Here is a 12,796-nt window from a genome sequence, read left to right as displayed (position 1 = left end):
CTTGCTCCGACGCCTTGGCAAAGCCCTCCCTCCCCCTTTCGTGTGCCCCCTCCCCCCCCCCCCCCCCACCTCTCCGTCGGGGCTCCGAAAGATTCGCAGTAACACTGCTGCGGGCCGGGGTGCCACGCACCTGCAGCAGACTCCTCCCGCTGCGGCGAGGCCACAGGTCCACCCTCGTCGTCCTCAGGCAGCCCCATGAGCTGCTCTGCGCACCATCGGGCTGCCTCCGTGAGGCCACGGTCGTTGAGTTCTCTTACCGCGGCCCTCAGCTCCCGCCGCCGCTCTGCCACTGAGGACGTATCGCTCATCTCGATCCTCTCTCTCCGTCCGGCTCCTGGCAAGTGACTACCAACTCCGTGACTTCTCACTCAGGTCTGCAGCTTCCGGGGACAGCTGAGAACACAACACATATTCGCCAAGACCAACCAGCAATGGGGTCAGATGCGCTGGTTGCAGTGTTGCATGTCCATGTGGATGCTTCAAATGAAGAGGTGTGACCGCGGAATCGCCCCGCCCACCCCTCTCCGCCCTGTCTTTGTGGGCTTATCACTCTGACTGCTTGCCCACCTGCTTATGGCGCTGAGTACTGCCGTCTGTGGGCCGCCGGCGGGGGGGGGGGGGGGGGGGGATGAGAGAGAGAGAGAGAGAGAGAATAGAGACAGACAAACCCACGCACACACAGGACAGGCGGAGAAAGAAAGAAAGAAAGAAAGAAAGAAAGAAAGAAAGACAGACAGACAGACAGACAGACAGAGAGACAAAGGGAGCTGAGTTGTGAGAAGGGTAGAGATGGTTGCCTAGTCATGCGCAGTGGGGGGGAGGCGGGTGTGGATCAGGGACAGAGGGAGGAGCTGCCAGGGCGAAGGCGAGGGGAGAACAAAAACGACACGATACGGCTGACCGACAGACCGTGCAAGCGACTGGGTTGTTGCAGAGGGAGGGCTCCCGAGGGAAAATGGACTACTTTGAAATGCAGTTTCCACGATACCTGTTGGGGGAGTGGACTGTCAGCAATCCCAAATTGCCGCGGCAGCTTTCGGGATACCGGGAGGCTGATCTCTGTCAAAAGAAGCTCGGCTTGATCCCTGCAGTTCTGTCGAAAAACAAAGTCAAAACGGAACCCGCCCGGTTGGTCTCCGCCGGCCCCAGTTCTCCCCTCTCCGCCCCGCTTTTACGTGCACCCTACCCTAGGTACCTAGGTAGGTAGGTGCCCTACGGCCTCCCGGTCGATCCACGGATAACGGGATGCATCGCACGTAACGTCCTTGTAAGCTGTTGGGTAGGTACGTACTAATACGTATCAACGCGTATGTATCACGTTCCCTGGTGAACCGTATTCGAGTTTATGATATACGGATATATAACGGATAAATCAAGAATACTCGGGAGTGTGATATTGGACTAAGCTCTCGGGCGCTTCCACTAGGGAGTACTACCTACCGTACGCGGAGCTCCGAAGCTGCTCGGATCTGCTTGCCATTCCTAACACAAACTGTAAGCATGCACTCCTCCTTGCACGTCCTTGCTACGCTGTGCTCGCGAACACCTGGGGTGGGCACTTTCAACGACGCAAGGTGTGCGCCCGAGACGTCCTCTCTGTAGCCGTTTATGCCCGGCAAACCGCACCAACCCACGCATGGCTGTACGTTCTGCTCCAAACAGCAGCCTAATTTTACTCGCTGACTGGGACTGCTCCCCCCTGGCGACTCTGCAGACATCAGCAGCAGGCTTGGAACTGGACAGTGGCCCTGCTGTGATCAGGCAGCCTTGAGGCCTGCTGTGCTGTGCACACTGCTGCCCGGACGAACTGACTCAGGCCAGGCTGCAGCTCAGCAGGACACCTTTACCTTCAGCCTCCCCTGTCCCCGGTCCCCTCCCCTCCCCTCCCCCCAGACGGTCAGGCCTTGCGATGGACATCGACAGCAGAAAGAAGACTGCCGCACCGTGCGTGAAATGCGGCTCCAAGGAGCACCTCACAAAGGACTGCACGGCCCCGGTGTTTTGCGGCAAATGCGGGGAGAGGGGGCACATCACAGAGCTCTGCGGTGCACTCCCCGGCAAACACTCAAGTCCTGCGTATTGTGTGATACATATGATGCTTTTCCCATGATGGCATGTTCCCATCATCGAACTTTGCGCTCTGAGGAGCACAACATCAAGCTGACCGTGTGCCTCCCGCCCCCCCCCCCCGCCCCCCCTCCTCTCTTCCCCGGTTACCTCCGATTTGTTCCCCCGCTAAATTTAAGAAATTCTGGGGGCAAAACGTAAGCCAGTCGTGGAGGAGCCAGAAAATAAGCGCAGCCGAAATATGATCTGCAGAAGGTATGACGATCCGCCCGATCAGCCAGGCTCTGCCGTTTCCCCTTCCCTTCCTAAACCGCGCTAGCATTTCCCAGGCCCGGCACCTTTCCCTTGGCTTACAGCCCCTGTCACCCTCCCATGCACCCTTCCGCACCCCCCACCACCTACCCTGCCCGCCAGCTCCCACCCCTGGGCCACTGCGGGACCGTTCGCTACACTCCTACTGACACACTGGCACCAGCTTACCCACGCGAGCCCGTCGTCCGCCAGGGCCTTGTGTAGAGGGCAAAAGCACACACACACACACACACACACACACACACAAGCATTTGAAGCATACCTCTGATTACCGGCAGCAGCTAACTGCGGCTGCGCATCCCGACGGCAGATGCGGGCGCCGAGGCCATCTGGGGCGCCACTGCACCTTTGTGGACACCAAGTGTGCAGTGTGTGGCGAGCCCGGCCACTTTGCCAAGGACTGCAAGGGGCGCGGCGCCTCCTTCTTCCTCAAGGTGACGGGCACTCACCTGGCAAACCCACTGATGGCCGGACTGACGGCCGAATGAAGGAACAGCCATGCAGGCAGGCAGCAAGGCAGAGACACAGACGAACACAGAGGGTAGGACTGCGGAAAGATAGGAGAAGAGAAAGGGGTAAAGGGGAGTTCCACTAAAGGCTGCTACTGCTACTGCTTCCATGCCTGCCATGAGCAGGCGGCCAAAGTCTTGGAGGGAAAGGCATTTGCGAAGCAGCAAGCAGCCATGCGGGCCGTGGTAAGGCAGCTCGCGGCGAATTTTGCCGCTCCCTCCCGCCCTTCAGCGTGCCATGTGCTCTATGGCCCTCTGCGGTCTTTCCCGATGCCTGCCCACCACACACACATACACACCCCTCGCCTGGGGGAGGGGGTGTCTGCACTTCGTCCTTCTTTTACGTCTGCAAGCACAGAGGAAGTGGTGCCAAGACTGAGCTTGGGGAAGCCCAAGCGTCATCTCACTTGTTGGCACCACTGTTTGTGACTGTGCCCTGCTCTGTCTGTCTTCCTGTCCTCCCACGCCGCCATCCGGCACACCTCCAGCTTCCCTGTTGCCACACAATGCACGCCCCATTTCCAAGCCATGCACCTCACTTTCAACACCTCATTATGCCTCATAAAATCCTCAGGAGAGCAGCAAGAAGATGGAGGAGCTCTTGACCGGGGCAACTTCCAACGCCCCGTCTCAGGGCGCAGCGGTGCGGCACACAGACCTCCTGCTCGATGGACCGCGAGCTGCCCCGGCTGAGGGTGGAGGCGGCAGCGGCAGCATCAGGCCGGGCAAGCAAGCGAGCGCCCCACCACTAAGAGTCATACCCCGCCAGGCAAAGAAGCCACGCCTGGAGAACGTGAGACACCTCCCTCCTCTCCTCTCTGTCTCCTCACCAGCCGCCGGCTCCGGGGTGTTGTTGGCCGCAAGAGCTGCTCGCTGGCAGACAGACCATTGACTGCTCCGCGCCACTATGCAGTAATCCTTGCTTGCTGAAGAGCGGGCAGCAGGCGATCAGCAGGCACTAGGCGAAGGAGGAGTTCGCTGGGCAACATATCCGTTCGCCTGCCTACCTGTTTCCAACCCTCACCCGGAAGCGGAGGCCGAGCTTGGTGGTGCACCCTGTCCTTGTAAGTTTTCACGGATCTGACTGACGGCATGCCTGCTGCCCAAACATCCGCACAGGTCTGGCAGGCGAAGCCTGCAAAGACGGAGGGGGAGCCGGAGGCAGCGCCGGCACAGGAAGCCAAGGGCGAGCAGCTGGAAGGGTTGTTTGCTCACTACGGCAGCGACGCTGACAGTGATGGATCCGACAGTGACTTGGAACAGGTGCTGAGGACCCCCTCCCCCGACGCCACCTGTTCCCCACCCCTACTGTACCCCGCCGCCCACCTTGAGAGATCGTCTCAGAGTGCCCAAAACGGAGCAGTTCGTGTGCTGGCGTCGCTGTCTTCTCAGAAGCCTCCACAGGCTGCTGACCAATGCATGTCCTACCCTGACCCCTGGGCCACCTAGGAGGACACCGACCCAGTGGGCGAGGCAGCGGCAAAGAGTGGCACTGACCGGACAGGCGGGCATGCCTCTGGCAGCGGTAGCAAGCCAAAGGCTGGCCCTGCCACGGTCCTCCCCAGCCCTGCAGACCTCCTGCGGGATGCGGCACCCTCTGGCGACGGCGACGCTCCGTCATTCTTCCATCACTCACAGTCTGGGGAGGACATTGATCACAGGGAGCAGGCGCGCCAGGCATGCGGCCCCTGCCCTTCAACCCCTCCCGTCCATCCCCTCTCTGTCCCTCAGGCAAACACGCGAGCGCACACACACACACACACACACACATGCGCGGGTGCACACGTCACAGATTGTTTACCGCCCGGCGACTCTCTGCCTCCTCCTCGCGTGTTCTTCCCGCTCCCCCGGTTCCCCTCCTCTCCCCTCCCCGCATGCCTCTGGCCACCGACCGAGAGGCCGTCCGCCCTGGACCCATCCTCCGACTTTCAAGTCGGCCAACACGGAAGGGACTCCCCATTCTGCGACCTGCTTACCTCCTTCCCCATTTTCCAACATCTCGACACGCAGCTCGTCGATATCTCTCGAACACAAACAGGCGAATCATAACCATCTCCTGGCTCAGTCCCTCCGCTCCGTCCACATCTGCCCTTCCCACACCACAGCCCGCCTGTCCACATTGCTCTCCCTCCCACCGTGGGGTTTTCCTCACCAAGAGCCACAGGTGTCGCCCTCACAGCATACCGACGCTCCGCCGACGTGATGTTGCTTCAGGAGAAGCGGTATAAGGAGCTAAGGGAACAGCACCGAGTCTTGGAGGTGCAACCGCGCCCCGCGATGCTTTTCCCCGGCCCTTTTCGTGTGTACGGGTTTGGGCTTTCACACACGTACAGCCCACAGCACTGCTGTCAGAGGAAGTTGCAATGGTGAAGGGATTGCCCACGCTGGGGAGAGGAAATGGTACTGGAATGGGATCCAGCGGGGCCGGGGGGAGGGCCAAGCAGCTCAGGAGGTTGTCCTGAAGGCTCAGGATGGGGACCAAGGGGAGTGGCAGGGAGAGGGAAGGCACGAAGTCTGTGGTTGGGGGGGGGGGGGGGGGAAGCGCGACTGTGTGTGTGTGTGTGTGTGTGTGTGTGTGTGTGCGCGCGCGCGTCATGCTTGCACTGATGGCAACAGGCTGGTCCTATACGATTCACATTTTCTGACGATACACTCGATGCGCACCGCGGCACCATAGGTGAGGAGGATGGGCGGCATCTTGCATGGGGAGGAGATAACGGTCCGTTGCACCCAGGAGGCTGGTGAGTACGTCTCGCGCTTCCTCAAGCAAATAGCACGGCAAACCAGCACCCAGATCGCGGCTGCCCCCGGCACAGCAGCTTCCTTCACCATCTCGCGGCGGCCGCCGGCGGGGCAGGAGGCAGTGCGGAGGGCTGCGGCCGTCATCGAGAAGGCCGTGGAGGCGTACGTTGACATGCTCAGCCGGGCGCCAACGGGAAGAGCTCGGGGAACCGTTGAAGCCCACAGCCGTACCGTCGACGGCATCTGCTTCACTCTACCTTGAGGCCGAACTTTGGGATGCGTCGAGATGCGGTCTCATGGCCAAGTTCAGTTTTGTCTGTCCTCAGTAGGGGAAAGAGAGAACGCTGTGGGGGTCTCGGCCCATAGTGGCGCCACCGTCAGTAGGGCAGTGGGCATTTTCGTACTCGCAGAGGGCACTCGAGGTCGCAGACATATGTAATGCACACTGCGTTGCATGGATGGATGGCCCCACCGTCCTGCTTATGATGATAGGTAAGCAAAGGGAATGAACGATTGGGATTGCAGTGAGGAGGTCGGGGAAGGGCGGGACAGGATGCAGCAGCAGAGGGGAGGGGGTCAAACAGAAAGGTGGTGGTGATGTGGGGAGAGGGGGAGTGAGTTGGCAGAGGGTACGGACAGGGTCCGGGAGGCAGAGTTGTACCCGGAAGCGGGCAAGCAAGACAGGCCATGTCCCAATCAGCAGGCGCCGAATGTTCGTCACTTGAGAGGAAGGACGAGGTGACTGATGCCCTTACATTCACCTGCCAGAGACAGCAGAAGCAGGTGGTGCCCGTGCAAAGCTGGAAGAGCTTTTGATGCTTGATGGGGCCTTTTATTGTGTTTCTGATAGTGGTTGGGCTCAGGGGAGGAGCAGGGGCAGCAGCTGGCACCTGTCCTATCTATCTATGCTGCCTCTCGATCTGGCCTCTAAGCCCTAGTGCGAAAAATGCCAGGAACGCGCGCTGAGTCATTGCACCGCCTTTCATGACGTTGGCGCTCACTGTCCCTTTCACAAGAGCCTGACTCGTCCGGAGCACCGGCCAACGAGGACGGCTTTGCAGGCGGCCAATTGAGACGCCGCCAGATGCCAACCGACGGGCAGAGTGTTGGGTCTGCTGAGGTGGGGCATCCCAGCTCAGGTGGTATGGCGTGGGGAGGGCAGGGGCCTGTGTAGCATGTGCACGCCTGCCACCTCGTGGCGCTGGTATAGAGCAAGGGGCAGAGTGGCCCAAAAGCTGCCAGGGTGAGCAGGACGGTGTCCCACGGGAACAGCCCTGCTGCTTGCACTGCCCTTCTCGCAGAGTGTCGCTGCCACCACGCCCTGGCCACGGCCACGCTGATGGCTAGCCCTCCTTCCACTGGTAGCCGCAGTTCACACACTTGAAGAACAAAGTGGCGGGCTCGTCTGCAGACCTGGTCTGGATCTCCATGAAATAGGCCTGGTGATAGTCACACTTGGCGCAGCGGGCATCTGTCTTGGCAACGTTCTTCCACTCCTCCTCACCGCCCAGCACGTCGTCCACCTCTTTGCGGACGATGGTGACCTTTTTGGAGATCTCCCGGTCTACGCTGTAGACGTAGCAGCAGGTCTGGCAGAAGTAGCGCAGCTCCCCTGCGCTGGGAATTTGCTCCACTAGCAGGAGGTTGGCGCAGGTCGGGCAGTAGGCGATCATCACGGTGTTGAGCCAGCGGTGTAGGAGGGAAAGGGGTGGGAAGGGAAGGGACGCCACCCGTGTCGTGGAAAGTCACGCCTCAACGATGCGACAAGCTGCAGCGCCAGCGCAAGCCGGTTGAACAGCGATGCAGCGAGAGTTCAACGAGACAGACTGGAGACGGGGGGTGAAGCGAAAGGCGTCAGGGCCAACGAGAGCTTCTCTGGGTTACACCAAGGTTTCGCGGCAAGAAATGTCCTAAATTAAACCCCATAATATGCGCGTAGTAGAACAGGAGGGACCATTTAATCCCGTAGGAGATAGCGAATTATTTTAAAGCGCTACTACAGTAGTACTGGTACAGTACAAGCTTGTTAAAAAATAAATCATTGCACTCGCCAACCTTCCCCTCGGAGATCGAGGTACGGGGTACCTCTAGAGGGTAGGCCCTCTAGCCCTAGAGAGGTGGGTGTAGCCAGGCAGGTAGGTAGGGTAGGATACATATCGCTATCATAGTCGGGGTTTTTTTTTTTCACTCCCGGGAGACGGTGGGTCGAAATACCCGGGCTCATGCGTGATGACCAGGACCCAGGTGTGTAGCGATACAGTACGACAATTACAGGTTGCGGATTGAAACAGCTCGACACACCGCGTCGTCATATGAGCGACAGCGGCCGGGAAACCGCATCCTGCAGAATCATTACGCCGCCAAATCGAAGCGTTGAAGGATAGCCATTCTCATCCAGACATTGGGTGCCTGGGAAAGGTGAAAGTGAGATATAGAGAACGCCTGACCCCCTAAAAAAAGCTTGCAGTACACCCTCCAATGCCTCCGAATAGCGCCGACGCTGAGGGGAACGCCGGCACGGAGCTGGCAAACGGGATTGATCATGAAGATTCCGTGTGGGTGCGCCAGCAGACGGATAAGGTAGAGCTGCATCGCCACCTAGAGGGCAGTGTCCTCCCCAAGACCATGTGGAGGTACCCCCCCCCCCCCCCCCTTTCTGGATTCTCGTGCCCTGGTGGATAACGATAGCAATCGATCGGTGAATCCTTACACGCATATCTGATATGGCTGTTTTTACAGTGCTTGGGGTCTGCTGTAATGGCTTGTGGATAGTCATGACACTGGGTGAGGGTTGCAGACTGCAGGACAAGGGGATGGTGAATTTTGGCTTTGAGTCTTTCGAGGACCTTGAGAGGCATATCATTATGACGGAGCCGCTGCAGGTATGCACAGTAGCCATGTGATAGCAAGACTTGCAGACCACGAGCAACCTCTAGGCGCTGGATTTTAATTGCGTGCTCCCCCGGCCGGTCCGCCCGGCTGTACTGTGTTTTGCATTGCAGGATTGGGACACCTTCTTCAAGCGGTTCGAGACCTTCCACAAGGTGTTCCTCGAGGGCGGGCCTGCAGGTAAGTTTCCACAAATCCAGGAGAGGCAGCACCGGAGGTCAGCCCGAGAGGGGGGAGATAATAGTACGGAGCTTACTTACAATTAGTCAGGCTCGCAAGCAGTCCCGCCATGGGAAATCCCGTGATTTGAGTGGGGATTGTGTGGTGGGATACACAGCAACACGGGAAGTGGTCAAGGACGAGGTGGCCTTCGCCGCCACGGAGGAAGGTATCAGCCACCTCGAGCTCCGCTTCAGCCCGCACTACATGGGCGGAGGGGAGGAGCTGCTCAAGGGCCGGGCGGAGTATCCTTCCAGCTGGGATGACCATATGCAGGCCATCATTGAAGGCTGTGCCGCAGCGAAGTCTAGCCACAGGTGCGCACGGTGTACGTGACTGTTAAGTTTTCTCCCCTGGCTGTGAGGAGCGGCAGGGGGGGGGGGGGGGGGCGTTCACGACGACAGCTTCGTTCCTGATGCTTTGCATTCACGGTTGGCTCGGGGTTTTGTGTGTGAATTCCTCTGCGGGCAAGTGAACACTGACCAAAACTGTTGCCTGCTCGCTGCCTGAACCACAGCATCCGGGTTGGCCTGGTGGCCATCGTGTCCAGAAATTACGGGCCAAAATCTGGACTGATGACTGCCGCTTTCGCACGGCGATGGAGGTCGGACGTGGTATGTGTCACTCCCCCCTCACCCCTCGCCGCCTTCCTCCCTCCCTGCAGAGCGCGCCCGGTGGTCCGAGAACAGGCATTCGTTCGATGTCCGGCCATGGCCCGTGGCCCCCTTCGCCAGTCCCATCGGCACCCATCCCCAAGCACCCGCCCTGCTCCACGTACATAGACCTACCCTACCTGCTAACGCTCCCTCGCCCTGCCGACCTACGTCACTGGCCCCAAATCTCTTCTCCTTCTCACCACATGGGAAATGCCATGTGAGAGCCCACCCTCACATGGCAATTTCCCTGCTCCCAGCCGCTACCCCTTGTCCGACCAACCCCGGCAGAGCTCGCCCATCGGCCGGCTGTTGGGCCTCACTCCGAAACGATCGGTGAGATCGGTTGAGAGCTATACTTGGCGCAGCCTGCTCTGCTGCTCTGTGATGTACCCGAGCAAGCTGATAGCCATGCAGAAAAGACCTCTGCCAGCACGCACACATGTGCAATGCACACATGATCACCATAAGCCGTCCACGCCGGTATCCCGACAGCAGCTATGGTACACTCTGCCTTCGCCCATACAGCCTGCGAGTGCACTGCTCCGGATTTTGACGACAGCACTCCCCTCACCGTTTCACAGGTGGGCTTTGACTTTGCCGCAAATGAAGACAAGGAAACCACAGCAGCGTTTGCAGACACCGCTGCGGCGGCCCACCAGATGGGCCTCCCCCTCACCGTGCACACGGGGGAGGGCTACAGCGTGGACCACATCCAGCACACCCTGGACTGCTACGGCCCCGCTGTGCGGAGGCTGGGTCACGCCACAACTCTGCTCGACGACCCTGCCCTTGTGGAACGCTGCTGCCGGCAGGGTATCACGGTGGAGAGCTGTCCGACCTCCAACTTCCTCATGGGCTGTGTTCCCTCGCTGGAGGCGCACCCCTTGCCAAGGCTCCTTGCCGCAGGGGTGCGCATGCGCGGTCATCACTACTGCCCCTCGTGGATGTTGTTGCATGCATGGAAGAGAGTGAGAGGGCGGCTGGTGGAGGCCGAAAGGGGCCAGAGCTCACAAGGGGGGGGGGGGGGGGGGGGAGGGGCAGGGTGAGGAGAAGAAGCCGGGAGTAAAAAAAGAGATCTCAGAGGTGATGTCAATACTCATATCAGTGCAACCCCCTGACACGGTCGCCCCGTGCTGCCGGCCTCTGGGCCTGCCCTTAGGTGACATGCACAGTGAACACAGACAACCCCGTGCTCTTCGGGACGACGATGAACGACGAATGGCGGCTCTGCCTGCAGAGGATGTCGATAACACGGCCGCAGCTGTTGCGCATGAATGATAATGCCAAGGCTGTGGCCTTTGGCTTTGGAGACTGATCATCTTCATGCAGATAGTAACAGCCAGCCTTGGCCTCAAGCCGCTGCTGTCAGCGCTTCAGCGCCACCATATAGCCAAGCTGGTCAGCAACCTCAGGTGTCTCCGCTGGGCCGTCTTAGACCAAGTTTTGCCTGGGGGCACACCCAGATGTATCACGCTGCCGGCGACGAATTCATATTGTAAAGTTATTCATGTGCTTAGCACTTCTTTCACAGGGCCATGACCAGCATAGTATAATCTAAGTCAACTGCGCCCGAGAAGCATATTAGGGGGATCTCGTGCGTGTCTAAGCTGGACAGCTGAGCTACAGTGGGACCCTGATTATGGCATGGGCGAGATGGGATATCTGCATGGGATATCTGACTCACCGGGACATCCTGTTGCAGGGCCCGTTGGGGCTCGTGCGCTCTCTCGAGCATCCTGAGAGGGGTCTCGGTACCCTACCCTAAGAGCACGTACCCCTTGAATGTTTTCAAGGAACAAGGATACATATGCACGTGTGATGGGCGGGGATACCTGGCTTGAATGCATAAAATCCGCCCAGGCAGGCTATTATGGCCTTCCTAATACAGCACTCGACAAGCGTCAAGCGAGAAGCCCTCGGGGAGTACCAAGGGCTCCGGGTGTCTCTCCGTACCTACCCGCCTCCTGCCGGCCATCTCTACAGTCTACTACTGCAGGTAGGGTACCTAGTACCTACCTACCTAGGCCTAGGTACACTTTAAAGCACGTACCCTACCGTCCTGCAGCAGCCAGCATGCTGGAGGCTGGAGCAGGAGCAGCAGCTAGCAGGCCGTGCAGTGTGTACGAGTACGTCCCTGAGGCGTACGGGCCCGGCCTTTCGGTCCGTGACCTGGCCGGCCGGCTTTTATTCCTGCCGACGCCGCCTTTCCCCTCCTCTATATTTGTGTCCTTGTATTACTTGCGTATTATTACATCCGCCATCCGCCACGACTCCCGAGCTTCCGTTCCTGCGCTCATAACAGTTCATTTCTCAGACTCAGACTTTAGTCAGACTTTAGTTTTCCCGGAGACAGAACCACGTGCGTTACAACGCACTTTCCTGAGTTCTTGTCATTCGGCCGGTTGAAGGTTTAGTGATTCTGTCCGGCGTCCGGCGTTGTTACCCGGGCATGTGTGCTACGTGGTAGGCCCCAGTCAGTGGCTGTTGTTGACAAGGAGCGTGCACTAGTAGGCGCCAGTCGGTGAGCCTCAGTGGCTGAGCAGCGAGGCAGGTATGTACTTCGGGTCCCTGCGAACTGTGGGACACAATGGCGTCACCTGCAGGCCTGAAGACTTGACTAGCACGTGCTCTGTGGGCCCTGAACCCCCCCCCCCCCCCCCCCCCCCTGGCGGGGCTGACGCAGTCATGGCAACCGACAGGAGCAGCAGCAGTAGCAGCAGCGGCAGCGGCAGCAGTGGTAGCAGGCGGGGGGCTGCTGCAACAAGTAGCGATGCAGACAGCGGGGACCCAGGAATCCGCAGAAGCCGAAACGCAGGTGTGTGAGGAGAGAACCGCTAGAGTGTGAGGATACAGCAAAGGGTTTGCCGCCACTCTTGCTTGTCCCACCAAGGGTGGCCTGTGAATGTCCACAGATAAGCGGTGTCGTCTCCCGTCTGCTTTCGCCTGCTATATCCCTCTCCCTCACACACAGGCAAACACTCACCCACTCACTCATGGGTGGGGCTGCAGGGAGGACACGAGATGGCGAATCCGAGAGGATTAGGGCCAGTGCGGATGCGAGCGAGAAGGACGAAACATCGTCCCACAAGCGCAGCAAGGTACCGCTGTCGGGCGATTGCATATCCCATCCCTCACCCACCGCTTACGGTTCCGTCCACTGGCCTGCTTAATGTCCTTGCCGACGTGCGGACTCCCATGCAGTCTGAGAAAAGCAGCAAGAAGCGGAAGAAGGATGGCGGCAGCAAGGTTCGCCCCCTGTCCCTTACCATTCTCTCTCTCTCTCTCTCTCTCTCTCTCTCTCTCACACACACACACACACACACACACACACCATTCTCACTTGGCGGTTTCTCGGCAGAGCTCAAAGCGAAAAGACAAGGACAAGGATAAGCGCAAGTTTAA

General features: G+C 59.3%; 3 protein-coding genes across 3 annotated transcripts; all 3 read left to right on the top strand.

Moving 5' to 3' along the window:
- Nucleotides 1-3,043: 3,043 nt before the first annotated feature.
- Nucleotides 3,044-5,350, top strand: LOC142354824 (uncharacterized). The gene is made up of 5 exons (XM_075407188.1): nt 3,044-3,074; nt 3,463-3,681; nt 4,008-4,151; nt 4,338-4,565; nt 5,222-5,350. Exons 1-5 carry the CDS (start codon nt 3,063-3,065, stop codon nt 5,348-5,350), a joined length of 732 nt encoding a protein of 243 aa, XP_075263303.1. The 5' UTR covers nt 3,044-3,062.
- A 2,758-nt stretch (nt 5,351-8,108) lies between these two features.
- On the top strand, nt 8,109-10,709 carry LOC142354826 (adenosine deaminase-like). The gene is made up of 7 exons (XM_075407190.1): nt 8,109-8,263; nt 8,428-8,512; nt 8,633-8,699; nt 8,857-9,055; nt 9,256-9,352; nt 9,976-10,302; nt 10,554-10,709. The coding sequence occupies exons 1-7, from the start codon at nt 8,109-8,111 to the stop codon at nt 10,707-10,709; spliced, it is 1,086 nt and encodes a 361-aa protein (XP_075263305.1).
- Nucleotides 10,710-11,711: 1,002 nt separating this feature from the next.
- On the top strand, nt 11,712-12,790 carry LOC142354825 (uncharacterized; the record flags this gene model as incomplete). The annotated part of the gene is made up of 5 exons (XM_075407189.1): nt 11,712-11,945; nt 12,078-12,209; nt 12,404-12,492; nt 12,596-12,640; nt 12,753-12,790. Coding segments are annotated over exons 2-5 (302 nt in total), but the record flags the coding sequence as incomplete, so codon positions are not given.
- Between the last annotated feature and the right edge of the window lie 6 nt (nt 12,791-12,796).

Source organism: Convolutriloba macropyga, unplaced genomic scaffold (genome assembly GCF_964194025.1).
Source record: "Convolutriloba macropyga unplaced genomic scaffold, txConMacr16.3 SCAFFOLD_6291, whole genome shotgun sequence".
Classification (NCBI taxonomy): Eukaryota; Metazoa; Xenacoelomorpha; order Acoela; family Convolutidae; genus Convolutriloba; species Convolutriloba macropyga.
Note: the sequence above shows the minus strand (reverse complement) of the source record. Positions and strands in the feature narration are given on the sequence as shown.

What these genes read in the sequence shown, in the direction of transcription:
- LOC142354826 (XM_075407190.1), top strand. Translation starts at nt 8,109, where the DNA reads ATGCCTCCGAATAGCGCCGACGCTGAGGGGAACGCCGGCACGGAGCTG. An exon ending in CTCCCCAAGACCATGTGGAG is followed by an intron (nt 8,264 to 8,427) that starts GTACCCCCCCCC and finishes TGAGGGTTGCAG; the next exon opens with ACTGCAGGACAAGGGGATGG. An exon ending in TTATGACGGAGCCGCTGCAG is followed by an intron (nt 8,513 to 8,632) that starts GTATGCACAGTA and finishes TTTGCATTGCAG; the next exon opens with GATTGGGACACCTTCTTCAA.
- LOC142354824 (XM_075407188.1), top strand. An exon ending in CCGACAGTGACTTGGAACAG is followed by an intron (nt 4,152 to 4,337) that starts GTGCTGAGGACC and finishes TGGGCCACCTAG; the next exon opens with GAGGACACCGACCCAGTGGG. An exon ending in ACAGGGAGCAGGCGCGCCAG is followed by an intron (nt 4,566 to 5,221) that starts GCATGCGGCCCC and finishes ACACACGTACAG; the next exon opens with CCCACAGCACTGCTGTCAGA.